Source organism: Oncorhynchus masou, chromosome 18 (genome assembly GCF_036934945.1).
Source record: "Oncorhynchus masou masou isolate Uvic2021 chromosome 18, UVic_Omas_1.1, whole genome shotgun sequence".
NCBI lineage: Eukaryota > Metazoa > Chordata > Actinopteri > Salmoniformes > Salmonidae > Oncorhynchus > Oncorhynchus masou.
Window position 1 is genome coordinate 40,711,778 of NC_088229.1, and position 26,059 is coordinate 40,737,836.

Here is a 26,059-nt window from a genome sequence, read left to right on the forward strand (position 1 = left end):
GTTAAAGCAACCGTCCCGTGGAAGGTACACCGATCCCGAAGGTTAACGGCAAGATAATGGCATTCATTGCCCTTGACAATCAACTGTTCTCTGTCGTGGAGAATGTTGGCTTTCGCCGACTGGTCGAGCACCTCGAGCCCTGGTACACACTACCAAGTAGGCGCTGTTTTTCAGATGTTGCCCTACAAGAGATACACAGTATTGTTGAAACGCACATCCATGAGCAACTTGCAATGGGCGACACTGCTATTAGCTTCACCACTGACATTTGGACCAGCGATGTCAGCTCTATGAGCATGCTGAGTCTGACAGCACAGTGGGTGGACGAGGATTTCGTATGGAGGAAAGCCATATTGCACGCTCAATAATGTGCTGGTTTTCATACCGTGGCTGCCATTTCAAAACAGCTGTACATAGTCCATCTGTAAATAGCCCACCCAATCTACCTACCTCATCCCCATACTGTTTTTATTTACTTTTCTGCTCTTTTGCACACCAGTATCTCTACTTGCGCATCATCATCTGCTCATTTATCACTCCGGTGTTAATCTGCTAAATTGTAACTATTCGCTCCTATGGCCTATTTATTGCCTACCTCCTCATGCCTTTTGCACACACTGTATATAGACTTTATTTCTATTCTACTGTGTCACTGACTTGTTTATTGTGTTGTTGGCTTGTTGGTTGTTTATTCCATGTGTAACTGTGTTGTTGTCTGTGTCACACTGCTTTGCTTTATCTTGGCCAGGTCGCAGTTGTAAATGAGAACTTGTTCTCAACTAGCCTACCTGGTTAAATAAAGGTTAAATTAAATAAATAAATAAATGTTTGAGACTTGGAAAATCCCCATGAACAAAGTACACGCTGTGCTACGTGATAATGCACGTAACATGACAAAGGCTTTGGAAGAATGCAGAGTCGCCAGTTTGCCGTGCATGGCACACACACTGCAACTGGCTATGAACGAAGGTGTTTTGGCCCAAAGCAGTATATCTGACACAGGTGGCAACAGGTAGGAAGTGAGTCATAGTGGGTCATTTTAAACATTCACAGCTAGCATACAGGAACAACTTGGAGTGAAAACGAAAAGGCTTAAGCAAGACGTTTCCACCAGATGGAACAGTACTTTTTACATGATGGAGATCCTGCTGGAACAAAAACGAGTGCTTGGCGTGTACGCAGCCGACTATGAGTTACCTGCACAACCAGTACAAACCAGTGGACTCTCATTGGAAACATGAACACACTCCTAGCTCCATTCAAACAACTGACTGGAGAAATAAGCTCATCAACTGCGTCTGCAGCAGACGTGATACCCTCTGTCATGGCATTGAAACACCTGCTCAACAAAACTGCCAACAGACCGTGGGGTTAAAACTTGTAAAAGTACTCTACTAGAGGCTGTGAACAAGTGATTCGGTGGCATTCTCTCTGAGCCTCTTTACTGTGTCTCCACCAAGCTCGATGCTAGGTACAAGGGCCGCTACTTCGATGCAGACAAGAAACAGGGTTTACGTGAAATGTTAGACACAGCTGGACAAGATGGAAACGGACACAGTGACAGTGCACAGCAAAGAAGAGGAGTCACGACAGAAGAGGCCAAGGACAGACAGAGCTGAAACTTCACTGCTCGACATGTAGGATTAAATCCTCTTTGAGAATGAAACGACTGAACAAATGAACAACGAAACAGCACAGCAAGTAAGTGAAAGAAATAGATTTAGATGATGTTTTACTGGTAATGGGGACATACATAAATGCCAACAAAACAACTTTTTGGTCAGTGTTTGTGTGTGTGTGTGTATCGGTGAGAGATGTGTTGTATTTTCATTTTCTGTTACTACATCGGCCAACATTTGCCAGTGTTGATCTATGCCTAAAGATCCTATGGAATGCAAGAATAATGCAATATGTTGTATTAAATGTACTAACCCCCCCTTTCCCATTATTTGCAGATACTTGGATACCTGACAGAACCTACCATTCCTAGGAATAAAGATGCACTTGGATATTGGAGAAGTAACAAGCATGGTTTCCCCATCCTTGCTAAAGCTGCGCGCAAGTATCTTGGTGCTCCCTGTACTAGTGTGGACAGTGAGCGTATTTTCAGTACAGCTTCACACATTGTAGACGAAAAAAGAAACAGATTCTCTTGTGACAAAGCCATGCAGATCCTCTTTGTGAAGAAAAATCTCCCCCAAATGTTAAAATTGTAAATGGGCAGTCATATTGTAACCCAGCCATCTAGAGTCACTGGATTTTGTTTTACTAATCCCTATGGCTTTTCTGTTATTCATGGCTGGTATAGGTCAAGATTTTCATTTAATTTAAAAGAAAGCAGTTGTGTTCTTTTGTTTATTTATTTTTTAATTGCCTAAATGAAAGATGAGATGATGTGTTGTAAATTTGCTCGCATTTTACCAGTCAAGTCAGTTCAGCACATTTGAAACGTTTAAGTTGTGTCATTTATAGCAGTTTATGACAGCCTAGAGACAGTAAGTTCTTTCAAGCGGTTAAAGCTAAAATGACTAACTGCATTTTAGTTTAAACCAATATTTCTTTCCATGCATTTTTACTTTTCTCCATACAGTCAAGATTGGAAAGTAAGAAGAACCACCAACCACTTAACCATCTTTGTAATGCGGGGCAGCTAAAATATTTGTGTCATGAATATCTGTTGTGCGATCAAATACGTTAATGGATGTGTAGTATTTCTTGTTTACAAGTTATTAAACATTCTGTTTCACTGAACAAATGAACATATGACACTTTGTTTAAACTTTTTAACTACTAGAATGCTAAAAAGGCAGTGAAAATGGTAAATATCGGTTATCGGTGTCGTTTCTTTTTGGCAAGGAAAATATTGGATATCGGTATTGGTCAAAAATGTCCTATTGGTGCATCCTTACCCACCACCCAAAGGACATCCAGCCAACTTGACACAACTGCAGGAAGCATTGGAGTCAACATGGGCCAGCATCCCTTTGGAACTTTTCGACACCTTGTAGAGTACATGCCCCGACGAACTGAGGCTGCTCTGAGGGGGAGGTGGAAGTCAATATTAGGAAGGTGTCCTTAATGTTTTGTACACTCAGTGTATGTGTCCCATGTCAAGCTGCTTCCAAGTTCGCTAAAACACCACTATTTTCCAGCCCACATAAACCTATAGGGTCCCACTAGACTGAGTACCCTAACCTAGGCTAATCCTACATTACAGCAGGCAAGGGAAAGTAAATTATAGGCCTATGCAATGGCGTGGAGGAATTAACAATGAAGCAGGGGTTTTATGCAAGTGACTGTGGGAGTAGATGCAACTCGAGGACCACGCCTGCATGCACAAACCAGCTAATCTGAGGCGCTGTTTGAATATATTCATGGTCATAGATGGGTTCTCCCTTTCCTGGACTTCCTGAGGGGCCTCCCCCCCCAGGTGGTGAGGGTAAGTAGCAACACATCTGCTAACCTGATCCTCAACACTGGAGCCCCCCAGGGGTACGTGCTCAGTCACCTCCTGTTTACCCACGACTGCATGGCCAGGCACGACTCCAACATCATCATTAAGTTTGCAGACGGCAGAACAGTGGTAGGCCTGATCACTGACAACGACGAGACAGCCTATAGGGAGGAGGTCAGAGACCTGGCTGGGTGGTGCCAGAATAACAACCTATCCCTCAACGTAACCAAGACTAAGGAGATGATTGTGGACTACAGGAAAAGGAGGACCGAGCATGCCCCCATTCTCATCGACAGGGCTGTAGTGGAGCAGGTTGAGAGCTTTAAGTTCCTTGGTGTCCACATCATCAACAAACTAGAATGGTCCAAACACACCAAGACAGTCGTGAAGAGGGCACGACAAAGCCTATTCCCCATCAGGAAACTAAAAAGATTTGGTATGGGTCCTGAGATCCTCAAAAGGTTCTACAGCTGCAACCTCAAGAGCACCAGTCTGACTGGTTGCATCACTGCCTAGTACGGCAATTGCTCAGCCTCTGACCGCAAGGCACTACAGAGGGTAGTGCGTACGGCCCAGTACATCACTGAGGCTAAGCTGACCGGCCATCCAGGACATCTACACCAGGCAGTGTCAGAGGAAGGCCCTAAAAATTGTCAAAGACCCCAGCCACCCCAGTCATAGACTGTTCTCTCTACTACCGCATGGCAAGCTGTACCGGAGTGCAAAGTCAAGGACAAAAAGTCTTCTCAACAGTTTTTACCCCCAAGCCATAAGACTCCTGAACAGGTAATCAAATAGCTTCCCGGACTATTTGCATTGTGTGTGTCCCTCTCAGCCCCTCTTTTTACTCTGCTTCTCTCTGTTTATCATATATGCATAGTCACTTTAACTATACATTCATGTACATACTACCTCAATTGGGCCGACCAACCAGTGCCCCCGCACATTGGCTAACCTGGCTATCTGCATTGTGTCCCGCCACCCACCACCCGCCACCCCCTCTTTTACGCTACTGCTACTCTCTGTTCATCATATATGCATAGTCACTTTAACCATATCTACATGTACATACTACCTCAATCAGCCTGACTAACCGGTGGATGTATGTAGCCTCGCTACTGTTGTTTTTATTTCTGTCCTTACCTATTGTTCATCTAATACCCTTTTACACTGTTGGTTAGAGCCTGTAAGTAAGCCATTTTACTGTAAGGTCTACACCTGTTGTGCTCGGCGCATGTGACAAATAAACTTTGATTTGATTTGATTTCTTGAAATAATCATTGATCCAAATATTGGCCTATTAAATAAATGATGATAGGCAATAAAGAAATAATCACTGATCTGACTTGGTTGGTAGCCGGGCATAATATCTCCTTTACTATCCTTCTATGTCTTCAAGGATGGGAGGAATGAGGGATTCATAGCTTATCCCAAAACAAGGGTATCGTCTCCATTATAGGCTATTTGTCTCCGCTATACCGCTAACATAGACTACCACTTGCTCACCTTAGAGGCAAGTGGCTAGACCTGTTAGCTGTTAAGTTATAATGGAACGTAAACGCAATCTGTGACTTACATTCACAAGATAATAAGCATAGGCCTATGAGACCACTTCATTGGAGTGTGGCCTAGATAAAACACCATGCCATTACACTCAAATTTGTAATTTAACCTTTTGTTTCTACATATAGGCTGCTAGCCTAGCTGTTACTCTCTAAAATATACTGTGCATGGTGTTGGCATAAGCAGGGGATTGTAGGGAATTCGAGGACCACAGTGACGGGGACTGATACACACAACTCCATGTCACTTAGCAGTCTGACAACGCACCATGGCAGAATAATATTGCTTTGGAGATAACGTGTGTGTGTGACGCACACACACACACACCTGCATACACACACACAACCCCCTATCTCTACTATGTATTGTCATGGCCAAAAGTTTTGAGAATGACATAAATATTAATTTCCACAAAGTTTGCTGCTTCAGTGTCTTTAGATATTTTTGTCAGATGTTACTATGGAATACTGAAGTATAATTCCAAGCATTTCACAAGTGTCAAAGGCTTTTATTGACAATTACATGATGTAATTAGTCAATATTTGCAGTGTTGACCCTTCTTTTTCAAGACCTCTGCAATTCGCCCTGGCATGCTGTCAATTAACTTCTGGGCCACATCCTGACTGATGGCAGCCCATTCTTGAATAATAAATGCTTGGAGTTTGTCAGAATTTGTGGGTTTTTGTTTGTCCAAACGCTTCTTGAGGATTGACCACAAGTTCTCAATGGGATTAAGGTCTGGGGAGTTTCCTGGCCATGGACCCACAATATCAATGTTTTGTTCCCCGAGCCACTTAGTTAACACTTTTGCCTTATGGCAAAGTGCTCCATCATGCTGGAAAAGCCATTGTTCGTCACCAAACTGTTCCTGGATGGTTTGGGAGAATTTGCTTCTGAGGATGTGTTGGAACCATTCTTTATTCATGGCTGTGTTCTTAGGCATATTTGTGAGTGAGCCCACTCCCTTGGCTGAGAAGCAACCCAACACATGAATGGTCCCAGGATGCTTTACTGTTGGCATGACACAGGACTGATGGTAGCGCTCACCTTGTCTTCTCCGGACAAGCTTTTTTCCAGATGCCCCAAACAATCGGAAAGGGGATTCATCAGAGAAAATGACTTTACCCCAGTCCTCAGCAGTACAATCCTTGTACCTTTTGCAGAATATCAGTCTGTTCTTGATGTTTTTCCTGGAGAGAAGTGGCTTATTTGCTGCCCTTCTGGACACCAGGTCATCCTCCAAAGGTCTTCGCCTCACTGTGCGTGCAGATGCACTCACACCTGCCTGCTGCCATTCCTGAGCAAGCTCTGTACTGGTGGTGTCCCGATCCCGCAACTGAATCAACTTTAGGAGACGGTCCTGGTGCTTGCTGGACTTTCTTGGGCGCCCTGAAGCCTTCTTCACAACAATTGAACCGCTCTCCTTGACGTTCTTGATGATCCAATAAATGGTTGATTTAGGTGCAATCTTACTGGCCTGTGAAGCCCTTTTTGTGCAAAGCAATGATGATGGCACGTGTTTCCTTGCATGTAACCATGTTTGACAGAGGAAGAACAATGATTCCAAGCACCATCCTCCTTTTGAAGCTTCCAGTCTGTTATTCAAACTCAATCAGCATGACAGAGAGATCTCCAGCCTTGTCCTCGTCAACACTCACACCTGTGTTAACGAGAGAATCACTGACATGATGTCAGCTGGTCCTTTTGTGGCAAGGCTGAAATGCAGTGGAAATGTTTTTTGGGGATTCAGTTCATTTGTATGGCAAAGAGGGACTTTGCAATTAATTGCAGTTCATCTGAACACTCTTCCTAACATTCTGGAGTATATACAAATTGCAATCATACAAACTGAGGCAGCAGACTTTGTGAAAATTAATATTTGTGTCATTCTCAAAACTTTTGGCCACGACTGTATAACAACACGGACTTGGATGAAATATCTCATCCGAGTCCGTGTGGTAAATCCTAAAAATAATATGTGGCATAACCTCTTCTTAATAGGCCTACTTATAATAAAATAGTCATTATGTGCTAAAAGAGAAAGGATTTACTTCTTACTAAAGCTAGTTCTAAAGTATATTTTCACCAGGTCATCTAACAGCAGGCATTTCAATTGTGGAGCGAACAGCATCAGGGAGCCAAGGAGACATGCAGTTAACCAAATCCCCTACTTAAATCTTGAAATATAACTGAGACTTTATTCTCAAAAGAATTTCTACTTTATTTTCAAAATATTGCCACTTTATTCTAGAAATATTGCCACTTTTTTGCCACCCAAAACCCACCTGTACCGTAGATATGACAGCAGATACTGCGTGGTTCTGATTCAAACCGCTCATCACTAGTCCGAACCGTTTGGGCTACAAACTAATATGACCCCACCATGGAAAGGGGGGACTCTCATGAACAAGATGGTGTTCTCCTTGTCACGGGACTCATCTGACGGTAACACATACAAATGAATGGAAGTATGGAGGTAGTTTTGTGCCAACAAACAAGGCCTTAAATATGTGTCCAAAAAAAGTTCCCGAACTTTCTAATATCTCCTATGTAGATATTGGACAGACACTTCAAAACCTTATTCCTTATGATACATTTTTTGACAGGCTTTTTTGCTATTTATGAATGTGTTATTCAATGTGTTTTATGACTTTATAAACATTTTATAGCAGGCGCCAGCAGATTCTTTAGGTCTGCAGGGCGGAAAAAATGTCATTGTATCATATGAAACTGTACATGATTAAAAAAACGTTTGTATCATAAGTAGCCTATCGTGATGTTTTGATACCATGATATTACCTGGTATACCATGCAACATCAAGTCAGTGTATGGCTCAGTTGGTAGAGCATGGCGCTTACACTGCCAGGGTTGTGGGTTTGATTCCTGGGGCCATCCATAGGTAAAATGATACCTGCACATTGATACCAATGGTTCATACCTTTCTTTTCACAAGCACAATACTTTTTATAATGATCAAGTATTTTGAATTCAATTTACTTCATCATCCCCAGTCAACTGAAGTCAAGACAAGTAAGAGATTGAACTGGACATTTATTTGTTCATATGGAATGAATGATTTTGACCCAAGAATATCTTGACACAGTTTGCCCACCAGAGAGAAATATAGTTCTAAGAATCCTGAAGCCCTTGTAACATTCTATTTGAATACAGTGTATAAGCCGACATACAAAATAAAACCGACACAAAACAATAAATCCCCAGATATCTTGATATATCCTTTTTGAAATGTTCCAAACAAAGTTCATATTTTGAAACATTATTTTGACTTTGTCACATAAGATTTGTAAGTGCTTGAGAAACTTGAAACCGTTTCTGGTATTCAAAACGGACAATTTGCTCTATCTAGTGACCAACTATAAGAACAGCAGCATAAAATCACCCTGGATTTCAAATCTGGGGGAAAATAATGGCAATAAAATATCCCCATTTTTATCTAACTAAATCCCACATAAATAATTCCATATATTTTGCATAAATCAAAATAAGTATATCTTTCGACGCTTCTTACACTTTTCGGTAAGAATCCGTCTGATTTGACTCCTGTTATTGCATGAGCAGTGAAGCAACCGTACAGAAAACCTCAATTACACCTTTTCCCTCTTTCCCCCACTAACCCCCCTCTACTGTTCTCTCTCTCTCTCTCTGATGGGTACTGAACACCAAACACATAACGGGTAGGATTCTGGATGAATTTGGCACATGATGACTGGTCACCGAATCTCTGGCCGAGTGGGGGCGGGATCACTTGAGGCCTTCGTCAGTACTCTTGAACATTAAAATGGCGTTGGAAATTTTGAGGGCGGGACCGAGCTTGATGCTCATGATTTTGACGATGTCCGTCTGTTTCAGTAATAGAAAGGCCTCCCCGTCAATCATCTGAGAAGAAATATACAAGAAGCAGGTATATAAAAAATGTAATCATACAAACAAAAAAACAACATAATACAACTTAAATTGCAAGACCGGCTCTAGCCTTTTGGGGGCCCTAAGCGATATTTGGTTGGGGGCCCCCCCACCTCGCACATTTTTTTGTGTGGCCCCCCTCTTGATGGTGGAGAGAAAATGTAAAAGTTAATTTCCTGCAATTCTGCCATGGGGCGTAGAGAAAATGTTGCAGTTTTAAAGCTAATTTCCTGCAATTCTACACCTTTTATAATGACTTATGCCATATTAATATGATATCTGAGTGAAAATGACTAACAAAATCAATGGCTGCTCCCTGGAGGTCAGGGATCCTAGGAATGAGCCGGTCGATATTCGGCCATGATTATTCCCAGTTTAGATAGCTGGCTAGACTAACTACCAATCTAATTGAGTGACTGTGGCTAATTGAGTGACTGTGAGTGACTGACATAACAAGAGAAAAACTGCTGTTGCACAACCAAACAATGTACCTGGTGTATTCTACTATTCTTACTCTCAATAGTAAATTGGGACCCAGACTGAGTTCCTAAAAAAACAAAACGCTTACCGCTTGTGCCTGGAACCGGCCCTGCTTAAATGACTTAACTTAGTTGTTTTCAATGTGCTCCAGTTTGTTTCAATACTTCAAACTTAAAAGGGTAGTGCAGTCAAAAAAGTCATTTCCTGTGTTTTATACACTGCTCAAAAAAATAAAGGGAACACTTATAAACAACACAATGTAACTCCAAGTCAATCACACTTCTGTGAAATCAAACTGTCCACTTAGGAAGCAACACTGATTGACAATAAATTTCACATGCTGTTGTGCAAATGGAATAGACAACAGGTGGAAATTATAGGCAATTAGCAAGACATCCCCCAATAAAGGAGTGGTTCTGCAGGTGGTGACCACAGACCACTTCTCAGTTCCTATGCTTCCTGGCTGATGTTTTGGTCACTTTTGAATGCTGGCAGTGCTTTCACTGGTAGCATGAGACAGAGTCTACAACCCACACAAGTGGCTCAGGTAGTGCAGCTCATCCAGGATGGCACATCAATGCAAGCTGTGGCAAGAAGGTTTGCTGTGTCTGTCAGCGTAGTGTCCAGAGCATGGAGGCGCTACCAGGAGACAGGCCAGTAAATCAGGAGACGTGTGAGGAGGCCGTAGGAGGGCAACAACCCAGCAGCGGGACCGCTACCTCCGCCTTTGTGCAAGGAGTAGCAGGAGGAGCACTGCCAGAGCCCTGCAAAATGACCTCCAGCAGGCCACAAATGTGCATGTGTCTGCTCAAACGGTCAGAAACAGACTCCATGAGGGTGGTATGAGGGCCTGACGTCCACAGGTGGGGGTTGTGCTTACAGCCCAACACCGTGCAGGACGTTTGGCATTTGCCAGAGATCAGCAAGATTGGCAAATTTGCCAATGGCGCCCTGTGCTCTTCACAGATGAAAGCAGGTTCACACTGAGCACATGTGACAGACGTGACAGAGTCTGGAGACGCCATGGAGAACGTTCTGCTGCCTGCAACATCCTCCAGCATGACCGGTTTGGCGGTGGGTCAGTCATGGTGTGGGGTGGCATTTCTTTGGGGGGCTGCACAGCCCTCCATGTGCTCACCAGAGGTAGCATGACTGCCATTAGGTACCGAGATGAGATCCTCAGACCCCTTATGACACCATATGCTGGTGCAGTTGGCCCTGGGTTCCTCCTAATGCAAGACAATGCTAGACCTCATGTGGCTGGAGTGTGTCAGCGGTTCCTGCAAGAGGAAGGCATTGATGCTATGGACTGGCCCGCCCGTTCCCCAGACCTGAATCCAATTGAGCACATCTGGGGCATCATGTCTCGCTCCATCCACCAACGCCACGTTGCACCACAGAGTGTTCAGGAGTTGGCGGATGCTTTAGTCCAGGTCTGGGAGGAGATCCCTCAGGAGACCATCTGCCACCTCATCAGGAGCATGCCCAGGCGTTGTAGGGAGGTCATACAGGCACGTGGAGGCCACACATACTACTGAGCCTCATTTTGACTTGTTTTAAGGACATTACATCAAAGTTGGATCAGCCTGTAGTGTGGTTTTCCCACTTTAATTTTGAGTGTGACTCCAAGGGTTGATAAATTTCCATTGATAATTTTTGTGTGATTTTGTTGTCAGCACATTCAACTATGTAAAGAAAAAAGTATTTAATAAGAATATTTCATTCATTCATATCTAGGATGTGTTATTTTAGTGTTCCCTTTATTTTTTTGAGCAGTGTATATATTTCCACACTATGAGGTTGGAATAATACTTTGAAATTGTGAAAATTATGATAAAGCACTTGTTTGGCAGAGTGTTTTTTTTTGGACCGCCTAGTGACATCACCGGGCGATATAAGTTAATAGACCAATAACAAAGAGAGTTTGCCCTCCTCTCTGCCAATAACAGCTAGTTTTCTGGTTACACATCCCTCCCATTAGGCTCCTCCAATTAGGCCCCTCTGACAGTCCTAGAAAAATTCTTGCTTGAGAAATGGTATTTGTCTAAGAAGCTATTATTGTTTCTTTTTGACCATTTTAATTTAAAACAAGCACAGTAAGGTACTTATAATTCTTATCCAGATAGTATTTGATATTGAGATAAAAACAGATTGGACTTTTAACTTATCAATTAACATTGCACTCACTTCCTCTTTGAAGACACAGGCTTGCTCTTCACAACCAGTCAGATTCTGGACAAATCCAAAGACCTGTTGCACAGAACACGAAGAAGAGTGACTGATAGTACTCTATTCCACCTTTTGTCGCAGCCAAAGATAAATAGGGCTGAGTAGTATAGCTCTCACCTCCTCCACAGTCCACGCTGCCACCTGTGTAGCGCTGATGCCCTGGACGCCAGGCAGCAGTTTGCAGTGTTGCTCCCAGCACAGAGACAGGGTTCGGTCCGGGTGGGCTGACAAAGCAGACATGAACAGAGACGGGCACATACCCTCTGTGGCCATCGCTGCAACACAGGAAAACGCACGCACATATTAATGCATGTACACATATGGTACCTACACAAACACACAGAATACTGTATGGATGCAGTAAACTCGTAGCTGCCATAGAGAATCAGAGTGCGGCCATAGACATAAATAGATATCTGTACTGTGTACAAAGCTTAAAGCTGTGAGACTCACTCTGGTATGTTCTCTGCTGGATTTTTCTGTACTTAGGGGGACGGCCAATCCTGACAATAGAGAACGAGAGACACTGGTGAGACGGGGAGCTACAGCGGCAGATCAATACACCACTATGACTCCTGAGTCTGACGTCATACAACAGCCTTAGCCACTGTTGACATGAGGCTTACCTGCCATGGTACCGGGACTTTTTGGTCCTTTGGCCAAAGACTAAGATGCTCCGCTTTGCTCCGCTCCCCTCTGTATCTGATAGGTCGGTCTTGAGTCTGCCCTGGTTTCGCTCAGCCAGTGGGCAGCCTGACAGACAGTGATGTGCGGTGAACCGCCCAGTCACATGACCCGAGCCATCACATCCAGGTGTCGGACACTTCCTGTTTCAAACAGTAGAGTTGACTCCATTATAACATCAATATAACGTAATCATAGCATTGGTATGGAACACATATCCACTTCCATTTATTGCTTCATAGGCGATTCAAATACCTATTTCTGGGGGTTACTGACCTGTGATGGAAGCTGTACTTGGTGGATCTGGAGTGGCTGATTCCTTTGCAAGGCATGGAGGAGAAACTGGACTGGCCTGTGGTTGCAGGTTTCCTGGGGCCTTATAAAAAAAAACACACACACGCACCCAAGCACAAGCACACATGCACACAAGCCAAACAGAACATGTAAGCACTCAAATCAGGGTGAAGTAGAGTCAGTGAAGTATGGTAGCTGTTACCAAGGTGTTGGGTTTTGTTTGACTCACCGGGGGGCACTTTTAGCGGGTGACCCGTACTCTCACACCAGCCGACCGGGTGGATGTCAGGGTGGTCCGAGTCCATCCAATCATCATACATATGACTCCAGCCATCAAAATGGACCTGTGGGAGTATGGTATATTTAGGCAATAAGGCCCGAGGGGGTGAGGTATATGACCAATATACCACGGCTAAGGGCTGTTCTTAGGCAAGACGCAAAGTGGAGTGCCTGGACACAGCCCTTAGCCGTGGTATATTGGCCATATACCACAAACCCCAGAGGTGCCTTATTGCTATTATAAACTGGTTACCAATGTAATATGAGCAGGAAAAAACAATGTTTTGTCATCCCCGTGGTATACAGTCTGATATACCACGGCTGACAGCCAATCAGCATTCAGGGTTCAAACCACACAGTTTATAATATGGCATAGTTATGGGAGTGTAGTTGTGGTACTGGCACATACAACCATGAGACATGCACACTGCTGGTTGACCTTAATGCGGTGTGTGTCGACCTCCTCCACTGTGGCCACCCGAATCAGGCCGGGGCTCCTTTTGTCTACTGCCTCCAGTTTCATCTGAGCCTGGAAGCCATGAGCAGGACGCTGCGGAGGGGAGGGTCACATCGTCATCACACAACGGCACTTAACACCTGACCTCAAATCAGTCCCTATGGTTAATCTCAAAACAGTCATTATGTTCACAACCCCACCACAAAAGGATTCAAGTCAATCGTATTCATCAATGTCTAAAATGACAGCAGTGTAGGGTGGTTTTCATTGCAACAAATCCTCAGTGATGTACTCACTACTTTAAAGGCCTCAGCAGACACCGCGGTAGAGCCAGTCTCGTCCAGGTACCTTGACCAGGAGAACCTGCCTGGGTCTGGGTAACCTGGCAGGACAGACAGGGCACATGGGATCCAGTTCAAAGGTGTGTGTGAAATGCCACCGTATTCCCTATCGTTTACTTAGAACTATATTCATTTCTTACAACTTTGTCAGTCACCTTGAGGTGGCGTGAGGGGGAGGCTCCTCTCTTGGCACCAGCCAATAGGATGGATGTATGGACTGCTGGTGTCACACCTGGATGGGGATTCAACATCAACTAATCAGATTAGAATTTAAGTCATGGCCAAACGGCTACTAAAACAGCACAGTTGATGATTTAGAGAAGTCGTGAAAAAAAACATGAAAAATGGCCTCACCAGTAGTCATACGTGTCGTCCCAGTTATCAAAGTGAACCAGGAAGCGGTCGTCCACCACGTCGGTCACAGTCGCCACGCAGATGAGAGAGGGGTTCATGCGATCAACAGCCTCCAGCTTCATGCCAACCTCGAAATCACCCTCCGTATCAGTCTGACCAGTGGGCCACCAACACAAACACACCAAATTAGCTGCTTACAGTTCATTACTTCAGGTAGATGCAGGCCACTGATTGAGGATAAGAGTCGTGCTTAGACTTACTCTTCCAGGGCTGGCAAACACCTCTTTGGGGGCAACTTGGGCTTTACTCATCCTCAGGTAGCTGGCCCAGGAGAACTCCTCCTCTTTGCAGCCTGTGGCACACACAGACACAAACATGTGACACAGACATGGACATGTCCCTGGACCACTACTCTAATAAGGGAAATCTCATGAATGACTTTATGACTCAGATCCTTAGGTGCTTGGGCAAATGATCTGCGCCATAATCAAAATGTGAAAAGGAAACTAATCGAGTCCAAATTGCAGCCCAACCACAAACCAAAGCCTGACCTTTGGGGGTGTACAGCTTGTGTCCAGTGCCCTCACACCATCCCGCCGGGTGGATGTCGGGGCAATTGGCATTTACCCAGAAGTCATGACAGTCTGAGTAGCCGTCAAAATGGAGACGCAGCCTGTAGCCACAAATCTACAAACAGGACAAGACAGACAGAAGTCAAACCGTGTCTCCCCAAATCTCTCTCTCCGTGTCTTTCCCTCAGTTATGTGGATCCGTCTCTCTAATCAGTGTGTACAGTCAGGGTGTATAGTGTGTATGAAACAAAACAGTCAGGACAGGGAGAGAGGTAGAAGCAAACCTCAAAGAGCATGCGACTGTAGGTTGAGCAGCGCTGCACACAGTACCTCAGCCACAGTCAGAACAAAGTACATGGAGGGGTGCTGCGGGTCGATGCCCTCTAACTTCATGCCCTGGCGGAAGCTGCTTTTGCACTGTGGGACCCGCTGAGACTGAAAATACAGGGGGTTATAGTGAGAAAAGCCATAGACACATTCATGCACGCACACTCACAATTTAATTTGCAAAGACTTAACTTTTGTTCTCTAATTTACTAGGGCTGTGACAATACCAGTATCGCAATTGTTTTTCCATGGCAAAAATGAAAACACAAAGCAGACCAAACTCTTTGGCCCTTTATAAACCTGCAATATGTAAAATATTGTGTGCTATAGACTGGAAAATAAATAAATGTGACTCTGGATGGCAACATAATGATGTTTGTTTCCATTGTTAGCGCTATTTTCCTAAAGAGGTTAAGTCCGCTTCGTGTTTTGTTTCCTTGCTACGATAACGAGTGTCGCGATACTGGTATTGTCCCGGCCCTATCATTTAGTATGTATCGAAAGTTAGTAAAAACCCACCTTTTGAAAGAGTTTGGCTGGAGCTGCCACTGATTTAGTCTCCTCCAGATAATGTCCCCACGTCCACAGCTCCATCTTAACTTCACCAGTACCTGTTGTACACAGACAGAAAACACAAATTGGAATTCTGATACGACAGAAACGTGACTTGAATATATGGTTCAAATGGGTTTACATTTTTGCTGATTCTCACCCGCTCTGTTGTGTCCGCTTTCTGTCTTCAAATAATCCTAGAACCACGAATACAACACATGGATTTACTGCAACAAAGAGACAGTACCTACAGCATGAATAGTATTGAACAAAATAATTGATTGATGCATATGGCCATCACATGCACGTGAGGTCATTTACTTATTACAGCAACAAAACATACTACTAAATTGTGAATGCTTTATGTGGGATAGAGTGACACTTGAGCCTTTCCCACCATGCCATCCAGCTCAGACTCTTCCTCCGATGGACTCAGGTAGTCCTTCCTCTTCCTCTTCTTCATGGGTTTCAGCAGCTCAGGGTCCAGAGACGCTACCCTGCCCCCGGGAATCTTCTCGGCACCTCCCACCCTACTAAGGAACAGAGAACAGTTGAGTCCACTACACAAAGCTTCGCCTTAGGCTACCTATGACCTACGTTACATCTTCTGCATGGTGGTTAATATCTTGTAGTTTGTTTGTTTTGTGTCTGACCATCCACTGTATGCGTATGATACATCCTTGATTTTCATTTAGCATAAAAGGCTACGATAAAATGCTTTTTATGGTAAAAATATGTTTTCATACATGAATTTGATGTGGATAGGCTTCACGCTTCAGTACTTACTTGTCAGTCATGGGTTCCCTGCGTAGTTGCTCCGGGTAGGTTCTCTGTGCCACTGGATAACAGCTCTCCTGTTGGCCTGTCCCTCCCTGGGTCTTAGGCACAGTCTTGATGGGCCTCTCCTGATCCACAGCCGCACCACCCACAGTGCTGAGAGGACGTGCCACATCTACAATGGAGGCATTATGTCAGGTTAGGATTAGGAAAGGACTGCATACAGGGTTGCAACTTGTTTTTGAGGATATGTTTGAGCATGCTAGTTCATTTCCATTACAATTTAGTTTAGAGACTGTTAAGCTGCAGACAACACACAGTATGACTAATTTTCAGTAGCCTACCTGTTTTGTTCATTGGCCTGTTTTCGGAGTCAGGTATTTTTCCAGACACCACTACTATTGGTTCAGCGCTGGTGATATTCCCTTGGCTGATCATCTCCAGTGTTCCACAGTCACTCACACAGAACTGAAAAAGAAACATATTTCAACAACTTGCCCACATGGTACGTCTTTACTCCAACAATGCTTACTATCAGAGAACCCTATGCTTCTAATAAAATACGATGGTCGTTCACCTTTATGTTGTTGCTGGGTAAGATGGCCATCCCTTCTTTCCACTCCAGCACATGGACGATACTACAGGTCCCCCCAACCTGGGGGGCTAGAGTGGGGGTCTCCACCTGTCCAGCTATGGCTCCATTACCTGTCTCAACAACACCCAGAGAGACCTCCACCTTCTGGGTACTAGGAGCAGGGGCTGGGGCTTGGGAGAGAAGAGGCAGGCTTCTGAGTTCTGAGTGAATGTGAAGATATGTAGCTTCGTGAGACTAGTAGGAGGGTAGTATGTGCCCCTTCTGGGTTGTCAACATTTAGAACTTTGTGCAGCATATCTGAGCTGAAAAATGTTCAGGGTGTAATTCATAACAGTACCCTATTAAGTGTCATAGTTCCAGAAGTGTCATTGAGGCCAAATCTCACCTGGCAGGATGAGTGCTGTGGTGGTCTGTGGGCGTGTCTTCTTTGACAGGCTGTCATTGGAGAGGGAATCACTGGAGTCAGTCAGGGGAGTAGGATCTGCTTTTTTGGCTGAAAAATCCAGCTCAACTTTGGCACTCATCGCAGACCTCACTTACTGCCTCTGAAAATAGATCATAACAATTTCACATATTTCTTAGGATTATAGTGACAGGGTGAGGTCACAATGGAATTCAGTGGAAAGGGGCCTGAATGTCAGAAAGGTTACAGGCTTCACATGTATTCCCCATATTATCCATCCCCTGCACCCACAGTATTATGTTCTCTGTTACTAATAAACATCAGAATATAGGGGACAATCCCCTATATGCTGCCATTTTTTAAATTTTAAGAATAAAAAATGAGTGGGGCATTTTTAAGAAACCTTCCCAATTTTATGAATCACTTTTAGTATCACTTCACAGCATTGGAGATAAAAGTACATTCGGATTAAGGTTTATTTTAAAACTGTGTTTTTTGGACATTTCTGACGATGCTTTTTTGACAACGCTGCTCTTAAAATAGCAAGGGAAAGTAGACAAAGCAAAATCGATATTAATTTACCAAAAACACAGCAATTCCGCTGTAAAATGGCGGAAGATCATAAATCCTTGAAGCTATGAGAGAGAAAAAAACAGTAACTCAGAATTTGTGAAAATGTACAAAGCAACCAATCCTGGCAAAATGTCTAATTAACGGCATCGCTTCATGACATGCAGCGACAACAATAATACAATCCCGTTTATGTTGCGGACCGTTAGCCCGTTATAGGTTTGCTGAGAACGATCAAATATGACAGAATATATTGAATAAAATTTGCGATAAGAAATAGCTTTGACTAATTATATGCATGCTGGATACCAACCACAATAAAATGACAATTGACATCTTACCATCTGCAAGTTATAACTTCCAAGATTCTGGAGCGCCCTATTGCATGCATGTCAAAGCATTATAAATGTTTATCAGCTGATCAATTTGAAAAATGAAATGACTCAATTTCGCTTACCAGAGGTTTCTCTTGCGGATCAGAATTGTACGCATGCGCAGACCCATGTTCATTTTATCATAAGAATGTATAGCGCCAACTCAATGACAGCACAAAATGTTTCGGGAATTACTTCGTCACAATTTCCCCCCCGCCGCTTTTCACATTAATACAATTTAGTATATGCACACTGTACAACATTTCACTGTAAGGAAGATTCCAGTTTCATATAGAACTGTTTCTGTAGTTTAGACCCTAATACAGTAAAAGCAGCACTTTGTCTCATGGCAGCAATATAAATCACAACCCAGCAATTTTCATAACTTTTATTAAATGTACAATAAAAAAAATGGACATGGTTACAAGTAATCAGACCGGCTTCTCATGTGAGAGGTTGGAATCTGTACCACGATCCCTGGTTAAATCTCGATGCCAAAAAAGTGTACCTCCACAAGATGTACAGCACATACATTGTGGGGTGTCAAAAACAAACCTTGGGCTCAATAGGTGAAATGACTCGAATCACAGAAAATAATGTCAAATGCAACCGATGTAAGCAAAAGCAGACCAGAGGGAGGAATACAAATAACAATTAAGGAAATAAAATAAAGCCATTCAGACAAGCGTCTCCATGTTCAAAACATAACAGCTATAATCTACGATGTGCCACCCCCCCCCCACACAATGACAAAATCATTCTCAAGCCATGAATAATACAACGTCAAGATCATGGTTTAGATTTCTAAGTGCCAAAGATGGCACCGATTAACTGAGCAAGCCTTGATTAAACTGGTGCTGCGATAGATCTGCTAAATCAAATAGAAGCTGCTCCTATACATCCAGATTGCTCTAATGGGGAACATGTGGATGAAACAAACTGGGCAATGCCTTTAATCTCGGGAAGCTGATCTAGACCTGGAGCGAGATGGGGAGCGGGAGACAGGGCGCTTGTCTGGAGACTTGGAGTGGCGGTCAGCTGCTGGGGACGGGGAGCGAGAGGACGGCTCCTCCTTCCCATTCCCCATAGGGGACGCCGAGCAGCTACGTGACTTGTTGCTGGTCAACTTCTCCTTGGAAGGACTGCTGGAATCCCGCTCGGATTTCACCTTGGAACGGCTCTTGGAACGGGACTTGCTTTTGTCGGAGCGGGATCTGGATTTGCGGGTGCGAGAGCGGGAACGAGACTTGCAGGAACGGGACTTCCTTCCAGATCTAGAGCGACGTCTCTTGCTGCGAGAATGGGATCTACAGGGGGTGGACAATGGTTTACAATCGTTGTTGCACTCATATTGACCAATCTAAACTGTCACTTTGTAGATATTCTTACCGGGACCTGGAGTTACTCCTGGAGCGGCTGCTCCTGCTACGAGAGCGACGTCTGCTGCGAGACCTGCAGAGGGGAACAAGAAAACAAAATGTCATACCCATCCCTTTAAAGTGACAACAAATGGAAAGCAGCAGGTTGGATGAGAAATTAAACTACTCGTAAAGAGCAGGGCGGTGTAGAGCCTCACCTGGAGCGGCTGCCAGAGTAGGAGCGGCGGCGACGAGACTTTTCCTCCACCAGGCGGATCTTCCTCCCGTTGATGTCTGTGCCGTCCAGCTTGTCCAGGGCCCTCCTCATGTCCGAACGTGAGCCGAACTCGATGACACCCTCGTTGGTACGCTCCTTGTGGGCGTCAGCGTACGTGACCTCTCCAGCCTGGCGCATGAAATCCTGTAGAGGCCGATGCAGAGTCACCCCGCAGAAAATTTCCCATATTTTACAGAAACAAATGGCCTACCATGGATAGCAACTGGCAGCATCTTTAGTGCCCGCCATTCACCTACAAATATAAAACTGCCCCAACAACTCACCTTCAGATCCTGCCAGCTGCAGCGGCTGGACAGATTCTCAACGATCAGTCGGTACTCGGTACGGACAGGTGGCCCGTACTTATCCCTGCCAGTGCGGCTTCTGCTGCTGCTGTAACCACTACTACCTTTAAAATGACAGGTTATACAAATAGTCAGCAAAACAGAGTGACATATAGGCATTTCACTCAGTGGATCAGACCATAAACAGAGAATGCAGCTACCAGGATAAATGGTGTGGTCATGTTTAACCTAGGTCCTGTAAGATGTCCATCTGGACCCATTCAAGACAAACCTCTTAATAAGTGACTGAGGTCTTAAAGCCGTGGCATTTGTTGTCTTAGTGGATGTCAGTTTATATTCTCCTCATTGTACCGCCTCTGAAGTAGGTCACTGCTGTTGCAAAGACCACCACTGCATCTGTTACCAGCAACATACAGCCAGTCTGACAAATGTTTAATAAGTGCAATTCTTTAGCCGTACAAACAAATCGACATTGATGTTCTTCTTCTTACAAACCCTCGAATCCTGAAAGACAAATAGAGGCTCCCACAAAGTCACTGTCAAAAATGGTATCACATTTAGTGAGTGCCAACTGACATAACGCTACACTAGTTTTGCCCATGACTTTGCCTAACCGGTTGTCAAACTGGGGGCAATTCAGCTGGTTTGCCCACTTACAGCGAGCGGTAACATGTTTTTGACTTAGCCGCCCCACTTATTCTTTCAACATAGAAACCAATGGGAATCCTCACCATCACCCCTGGTCTATTGGCAAAAGGATGCTGTCATCATGGCTTCCGGTTAGGTCAGCCAAGGGTCAAGGGGCATAGGTCACACACACATTGTAAGGTGAAAGCCAAGGCCAAACGGGACAGGCAGTCTCATCTTAGCCAGTCATCTTAGCCTCTATGGACTCGGCCTCAGCCTCAGCCCGCAGCTGGACTCTTTCAAATTGAAACATCAAGGACTTTGTTAATGCTGAAATCAAACGTAAAATACAATTCACATGTAATAGTATTTAATGATACAGCTAGGCTACATGGTGACAAAGCCATGACTTCATATTAGCTAAATACAGTTGTTTATGTGTTTACAATTCCACCAGGAAAGAAAACACTAGAAACATGGTTTCATTACAGCTAAACAGTAGTTGTCTGCGCCAAGTTGGGTCAAACTTGGACCATACTCAATGGTGACACTTATACTAACATGAAATACTTTATTACGGCAATGGTGAAACCATTGAGTATTGGCGAGCTAGGTCAAACTCCACTTTAGGGTCACAGGTCTGCGTGTATACGGTCCACATTCACAATTCCTTGATCCACTGGGAAAGGGCAGAGAGAACATTGAAATAGATTGTACTTACTGCGACCACCACCGCCACCACTATATCCATCTCGGTCGCGCCGCGGTCCTCTTGCATGTTCCACGGTCACACGCTCCCCGCACAACTCCTTGCCATTCAGTTCATACACAGCATCATCCGCATCGCGATTGTCCTCAAACTCTACAAATCCATATCTAAAAATATATATATTTTTAAAGTTAGGCTCGTCTTCGGGTATCAATGACTACAAAACGAATGAGTATGAAGACTGATACTAATTTCAGACAGAAGATGTGGTATGTTTTAACGTTATTTTGACGAGTAGGGGTTAAAACCCCAAAACGGGGTAATATCAATTAGTGGGCTCATTGCCTGTGCATGAAAGGGGTTAAGGCAACAAGCTAATTGGTTAACGTTTGGGTAGCTAACAAGTTACATGGCGCACAAAAAAACGGTCTGTAGTGAAGCCAACCAAGCAGCCATTTTGAACACGTTAACGTTAGCTAGCAAGTTATTTACAAAACAGTAAACGCTTTAGTAAAGCCAATGTGAATCTAATAACCACTAATGTTACCTAGTTGCTATTACATGCACGAATAGCAACAAAATGTAAAGTCAAATGTGACTGTAGCTAGTTATTTCACGTATATGCTTTGGGAGAATTAGCTAACCGAAATCAAGTAGTTATGAAGCTAACGTTCGCTAGCTAACGTTAGCTTTTCCAGCCCGGTGTTGTTCAACTGACTCTCATATGCTCAGCTTGAACTTACCCATTTTTCAGATCAATTTCCATAAGCTTTCCGTAGCCATTGAAAAACCGTTGAAGGTCTTTTTCTCGAGCATGATAACTTAGTTTTCCAACATAGACGCGGGGCATGACTATTGATACTCGGATGGCTTCTCCAACTGATAACAAAATGCCGTTAACAAAAGAGAACTCCCTGAGTTCGGTAGTTTTATGTAGACCGTGACGTCAAAAACCATCGTCGCGAGAATACACGAATTCACACTCCAGAGTCTATGTCATATGCCGCGTTCATATACTAGTCGGAACTAGGAAACTCGGAAATGTCCAAAATAAAAAATATAAACTCGGATATGTCCGAGTTGCCGATTCGTTGAACGCGGCACATGTATAACTATAACAATAACCTCCAAGCGTTTATTCAAATTGGATAATCTTTGGATGCCGACAGCAGTCGCACCATTGGAAGACATAGCTTGGACTGTAAAGCCAAACCTATTCATGCTCTTTTCCCGTGATCCATCAAACACATTTGGTGTGTCATCATAGCGGTCTGACTTGTGGAACAAATTTAAACTTGCGTCTTTTTTCAATGTTGATTTGAATATCATTGAGGAAACAGTGTCATATTTTGTCTCCCGCAAACATCCTTTCTGAATTTTAAAGTAATCCTCGAAATAATCATCCAGTTTTTTAAAGTATCTAATCTGATTACAATGTTTTTTTGCTGGTAACATATGTACATGGTATACTGGGCTCCTGTAACTAAACTAAAGATATTCATTATTGTTCAACATGTTGCATTTTTACCCTGTTTTTTTTTACCCGTTTCGATTTCTATTAAAGGGATTTCTATTAAAGGGTCACGCATTTGGCATCAATGTGTGCAAGTCCCAGTATCCAAATTATCCTTGTCTATAGTAGGCTACTAGAATACAGAACTAAACTACTCTATACGATAGACTGAAAAATACTGGTGGAGATTCAGTTTAGTTCTATGTTTTAATAGCCTACTACTACAGACAACTAGGGATCCTGAGAGTTTGGCCGGGGTAGGCCGTCGAAGGACTACAGCAGTGGCGTTGTCTACCGCTATACGGATGTCACGTATTACTGATACCGACAAAGCGCATTGATGTGAATCACACTGCTGCTCTCTTGTTTAGCTATTTGCGTTTTACGGATTGTGGTCGTTGTGGATGGATGTTCACAAATCTAAATGTGTATTTGACCCCAATTCATTTATTAATGTTAACTGCCTATCAATCATTGTTTTTGAAACCAGTTTGACAGCCGGTGAAAAATGCGCTCTTACCATAGCCGCATAGTGCGGATCCCAGCCTATGGAATAAAAGTGGGGCTTTTATTGCTCAATTTATCCATATGCCTAATGGACACATGCTCAAACTCGTACACTCTTGATAGACTTAAAGGGGCAAACTGTAGCTGCTACATCCGTTTTTGGACTTAAAAAGTATATATATATAGACAGTGGCAAGAAGTAGTATGTGAACCCTTTAGAATTACCTGGATTTCTGCATACATTGGTCATCAATTTTTGATATCTTCATCACGACAATAAACAAACACAGTCTGCTTAAACTAATAACACCCAAACAATTAGAGTGTATGTTTTCATTGAACACACCCTATAAACATTCACAGTGCAGTTTGGAAAAAGTATGTGAACACTTGGATTTAATCATTGATATACCCGCTGTAGTGAGGTGCGTACTGGCGGCAGAGAAGTCAGGCGCAGGAGAGCGAAAACTGATTTACAACGGTGTCGTTTAATACCCATAAACCACCGTCAACAGAACAATACAATAAATGGGTCAAACAAAACCCGGAAAAATACCAGCATACCGTGCATAAGCACTACAATAAAACAATTACCTACAAGGACATGGGGGTGAACAGAGGGTTAAATACACACGTCATTGATAGAATTGGAACCAGGTGTGATGGAAGACAAGACGAAACCAATGGAAAATGAAAAGTGGATCAGTGATGGCTAGAAGGTCGGTGACTTAGACTGCCGCCCGAACAAATAGAGGGACCAACTTCAGCGGAGGTTGTGACACCTGCCCTCCTTTGGCAGCAATAACCTCAACCAAGGTTTTCTGTAGTTGCGGATCAGACCTGCACAACGGTCAGGATAAATTTTGGACCATTCATCTTTACAAAACTGTTTCAGTTCAGCAATATTCTTGGGATGCCTGGTGTGAACCTCTCTTGAGGTCATGCCACAGCATCTCAATTGGCTTGAGGTCAGGACTCTGACAGGGCCACTCCAGATGGCGTATTTTCTTCTGTTGAAGCCATTCTGTTGTTGATTTACGTTGGTGTTTTGGATCGTTGTCCTGTTGCATCACCCAATTTCTGTTGAGCTCCAATACACAGACCGCCTTACATGCTCCTGCAAAATGTCTTGATCAACAGTTTATGATAGCAAGCTGTCCAGGCCCTGAGGCAGCAAAGCAGTCCCAAACCATGACTCTCCCTCCACCATACTTTAAAGTTGGGATGAGGTTTTAATATTGGTGTGCTGTGCATTTTTTTTTCTCCACACATATAGTTGTGTGTTCCTTCCAAACAACTCAACTGTAGTTTCATCTGTCCATAGAATATTTTTGCCAGTTGAGCTGTGGAACATCCAGGTGCTCTTTTGCGAACTTCAGACGTGCAGCAATGTTTTTTTTGGACAGCAATGGGTTCTTCCGTGGTATACCTCCCATGAACACCATTCTTATTTAGTGTTTTACGTATCTTAGACTCGTTAACAGATGTTAGAATTCTTTCTAGGATTCTTCTTAACCTCATTGAGCATTCTGCGCTGTGCTCTTGCAGTCATCTTTGCAGGATGGCCACTCCTAGGGAGAGTAGCAACATTGCTGAACTTACTCCATTAATAGACAATTTGTCTTACCGTGGACTGATGAACATCAAGGCTTTTAGAGATACTTCCATCTTTATACAAGTCAACAATTCTTAATCTTAGGTCTTGTGAGATCTCTTTTGTTCAAGGCATGGTTTACATCAGGCAATGCTTCTTGTGAATAGCAAACTCAAAATTTGTGAGTGTTTTTTATAGGGCAGGGCATCTCTAACCAACATCTCCAATCTCATCTCATTGATTGGGCTCCAGGTTAGCTGACTCCTGACACATACTTTTTCCATCCTACGCTGTGAATGTTTAAATTATGTATTCAATATACAGTGCCTTGCGAAAGTATTCGGCCCCCTTGAACTTTGCGACCTTTTGCCACATTTCAGGCTTCAAACATAAAGATATAAAACTGTATTTTTTTTGTGAAGAATCAACAACAAGTGGGACACAATCATGAAGTGGAATGACATTTATTGGATATTTCAAACTTTTTTAACAAATCAAAAACTGAAAAATTGGGCGTGCAAAATTATTCAGCCCCCTTAAGTTAATACTTTGTAGCGCCACCTTTTGCTGCGATTACAGCTGTAAGTCGCTTGGGGTATGTCTCTATCAGTTTTGCACATCGAGAGACTGAAATTTTTTCCCATTCCTCCTTGCAAAACAGCTCGAGCTCAGTGAGGTTGGATGGAGAGCATTTGTGAACAGCAGTTTTCAGTTCTTTCCACAGATTCTCGATTGGATTCAGGTCTGGACTTTGACTTGGCCATTCTAACACCTGGATGTGTTTATTTTTTAACCATTCCATTGTAGATTTTGCTTTATGTTTTGGATCATTGTCTTGTTGGAAGACAAATCTCCGTCCCAGTCTCAGGTCTTTTGCAGACTCCATCAGGTTTTCTTCCAGAATGGTCCTGTATTTGGCTCAATCCATCTTCCCATCAA

The 26,059-nt window shown here is 43.5% G+C and overlaps 2 protein-coding genes across 2 annotated transcripts; both read right to left on the reverse strand.

The window, feature by feature from the left end:
* Positions 1–8,052: 8,052 nt before the first annotated feature.
* On the reverse strand, positions 8,053–18,264 carry LOC135503694 (lethal(3)malignant brain tumor-like protein 1). The gene is made up of 23 exons (XM_064921842.1): positions 18,198–18,264; positions 17,869–17,921; positions 17,269–17,428; positions 16,866–17,053; positions 16,633–16,756; positions 16,298–16,463; positions 15,909–16,044; positions 15,672–15,708; positions 15,479–15,570; positions 14,963–15,067; positions 14,612–14,747; positions 14,321–14,412; positions 14,061–14,212; positions 13,862–13,938; positions 13,662–13,747; positions 13,348–13,458; positions 12,859–12,973; positions 12,612–12,711; positions 12,278–12,478; positions 12,105–12,154; positions 11,769–11,926; positions 11,610–11,672; positions 8,053–8,915 (listed from the first exon to the last, which is right to left on the reverse strand). The coding sequence occupies exons 3-23, from the start codon at positions 17,405–17,407 to the stop codon at positions 8,781–8,783; spliced, it is 2,463 nt and encodes an 820-aa protein (XP_064777914.1). The 5' UTR covers positions 17,408–17,428; positions 17,869–17,921; positions 18,198–18,264; the 3' UTR covers positions 8,053–8,780.
* Positions 18,265–18,603: 339 nt separating this feature from the next.
* LOC135504599 (serine/arginine-rich splicing factor 6-like) lies at positions 18,604–22,462 on the reverse strand. Its single transcript, XM_064923318.1, has 6 exons — positions 22,250–22,462; positions 21,519–21,673; positions 20,150–20,274; positions 19,807–20,009; positions 19,620–19,682; positions 18,604–19,537 (listed from the first exon to the last, which is right to left on the reverse strand). The coding sequence occupies exons 1-6, from the start codon at positions 22,354–22,356 to the stop codon at positions 19,183–19,185; spliced, it is 1,008 nt and encodes a 335-aa protein (XP_064779390.1). The 5' UTR covers positions 22,357–22,462; the 3' UTR covers positions 18,604–19,182.
* Positions 22,463–26,059: the final 3,597 nt, after the last annotated feature.

Excerpts from the sequence above, each read along its gene's own strand:
- LOC135503694 (XM_064921842.1), bottom strand. The coding sequence starts at position 17,407 with ATGAGTGCCAAAGTTGAGCTGGATTTTTCAGCCAAAAAAGCAGATCCT. Across the intron at positions 17,054-17,268 it reads CACAGCACTCATCCTGCCAG|CCCCAGCCCCTGCTCCTAGT; the intron begins GTGAGATTTGGC and ends TTCTCTCCCAAG. Across the intron at positions 8,916-11,609 it reads CCTGTGTCTTCAAAGAGGAA|ATGATTGACGGGGAGGCCTT; the intron begins GTGAGTGCAATG and ends ATTTCTTCTCAG.
- LOC135504599 (XM_064923318.1), bottom strand. The coding sequence starts at position 22,356 with ATGCCCCGCGTCTATGTTGGAAAACTAAGTTATCATGCTCGAGAAAAA. Across the intron at positions 20,010-20,149 it reads GCAGCTGGCAGGATCTGAAG|GATTTCATGCGCCAGGCTGG; the intron begins GTGAGTTGTTGG and ends CGGCCTCTACAG. Across the intron at positions 19,538-19,619 it reads AGGAGTAACTCCAGGTCCCG|ATCCCATTCTCGCAGCAAGA; the intron begins GTAAGAATATCT and ends CACCCCCTGTAG.